Source organism: Phalaenopsis equestris, unplaced genomic scaffold (assembly GCF_001263595.1).
Source record: "Phalaenopsis equestris unplaced genomic scaffold, ASM126359v1 Scaffold195886, whole genome shotgun sequence".
NCBI classification, from domain to species: domain Eukaryota; kingdom Viridiplantae; phylum Streptophyta; class Magnoliopsida; order Asparagales; family Orchidaceae; genus Phalaenopsis; species Phalaenopsis equestris.
Window position 1 is genome coordinate 1 of NW_018215835.1, and position 1,382 is coordinate 1,382.

The following is a 1,382-nucleotide window of genomic DNA, read 5'->3' on the forward strand; positions in this document are numbered from 1 at the left end:
TGGATGAGAGTTATTTCATCACAGAAGCAAACGTAAGCATGTTAAAGCTAGCCAAGCAAGCAAACTCGATTCTGGTAATTAATTAATACTCCTTAATTTATCTTCCTCTCTTTATTTAATTACTTATAACAATACTAATATCATTTTCAATAAAAATTCACCAACCTTCTTAACAGTAATTATTGTCTTATTTATCAGTATGACTACAAAGTTCCCGACACATTTGGCGTTAGCGCCGTGCTCATGAACGGCCTTCCAATCGCCATATATGCTCCAGAGACTGTGGGTTGCACGGCCGTAGATAAATACGGGCGATGTGCGGCTGCAACGTCAACCGGTGGGCTGATGAATAAGATAAACGGGCGAATCGGTGACTCGCCGTTGATCGGGTCAGGAACTTACGCATGTAGAGACTGTGCCGTGTCATGCACAGGTAATTGAAATTTAAATTAATTTGCCCAATTTATTCAATATTTTAACCAAAAATATTTACCTTCGCTCTTATAATACAATTTATTTGCTATTGTTAAGAAAATTCTTGATTCAGCCATTACTGAATTCACAGGAGAAGGAGAGGCAATAATTCGAGCGACACTGGCTAGAGATGTGGCCGCCCTTATGGAATACAAGGGAATGGGCTTGAAGGAGGCCGTGGATTGTGCCATTAAGGAGAAGTTGGACAAGGGCTTTGCGGGCTTGATAGCTGTTTCAGCTAAAGGGGAAGTGGCTTATGGATTTAATACTTCGGGAATGTTTCGGGCTTGTGCTGATGAGGATGGTTTCATGGAAGTTGCTATTTGGGAGTAAGAGATTAAATACTTACTTCTATGGAATTTATTACTTTTCATCATCATTCATCCAATATATAAATGTTTGTATTACTTTAATAAAGTCAAAAGAAAAAAAATTTGCGGAAGATAACTTGACAATGTTCTGATCAAGATGGGCTTGAGAGATGTATACTAAATTTGTTTTGAGATTGGGGTAAAACATTTGTATTATAAAGATAGCACTAATCTCAAAGCAAAATATGTTACTTAAAAGACTCATCCTAATCAAAATTATATCTGGGTATCTCTGCATAATTTTTCTTAATGATCATAAGTTATTCTATCAATGATAGTGATTTATGATTAAAAATAAGTATTTTGACATAAGAATATGGATGGATGATGATAATTGATAAATTCTAAATTATGGCAATTTCTTATAGGTTGTGTGAAGATATAAATAATGAATTAGAAAGACTATAAGGTCTTTCCCTTTGAGTTTGTGTGTTTATATAAGTCTTTATCATTGATAGAGACTTATATTCGAAAGAAATGTCGGTCTTATTTTGTGAGGAGCAATGGAGATGAGAAAGAAATCTTTCTTTGGAACTT

The 1,382-nt window shown here is 35.0% G+C and overlaps 1 protein-coding gene across 1 annotated transcript; it reads left to right on the forward strand.

Moving 5' to 3' along the window:
- Positions 1 to 6: 6 nt before the first annotated feature.
- Positions 7 to 876, forward strand: LOC110035081 (probable isoaspartyl peptidase/L-asparaginase 2). Its single transcript, XM_020739323.1, has 3 exons — positions 7 to 74; positions 199 to 433; positions 566 to 876. The coding sequence occupies exons 1-3, from the start codon at positions 39 to 41 to the stop codon at positions 805 to 807; spliced, it is 513 nt and encodes a 170-aa protein (XP_020594982.1). The 5' UTR covers positions 7 to 38; the 3' UTR covers positions 808 to 876.
- Positions 877 to 1,382: the final 506 nt, after the last annotated feature.

Excerpts from the sequence above, each read along its gene's own strand:
- LOC110035081 (XM_020739323.1), top strand. The coding sequence starts at position 39 with ATGTTAAAGCTAGCCAAGCAAGCAAACTCGATTCTG. Across the intron at positions 75-198 it reads AGCAAGCAAACTCGATTCTG|TATGACTACAAAGTTCCCGA; the intron begins GTAATTAATTAA and ends CTTATTTATCAG. Across the intron at positions 434-565 it reads CTGTGCCGTGTCATGCACAG|GAGAAGGAGAGGCAATAATT; the intron begins GTAATTGAAATT and ends CTGAATTCACAG.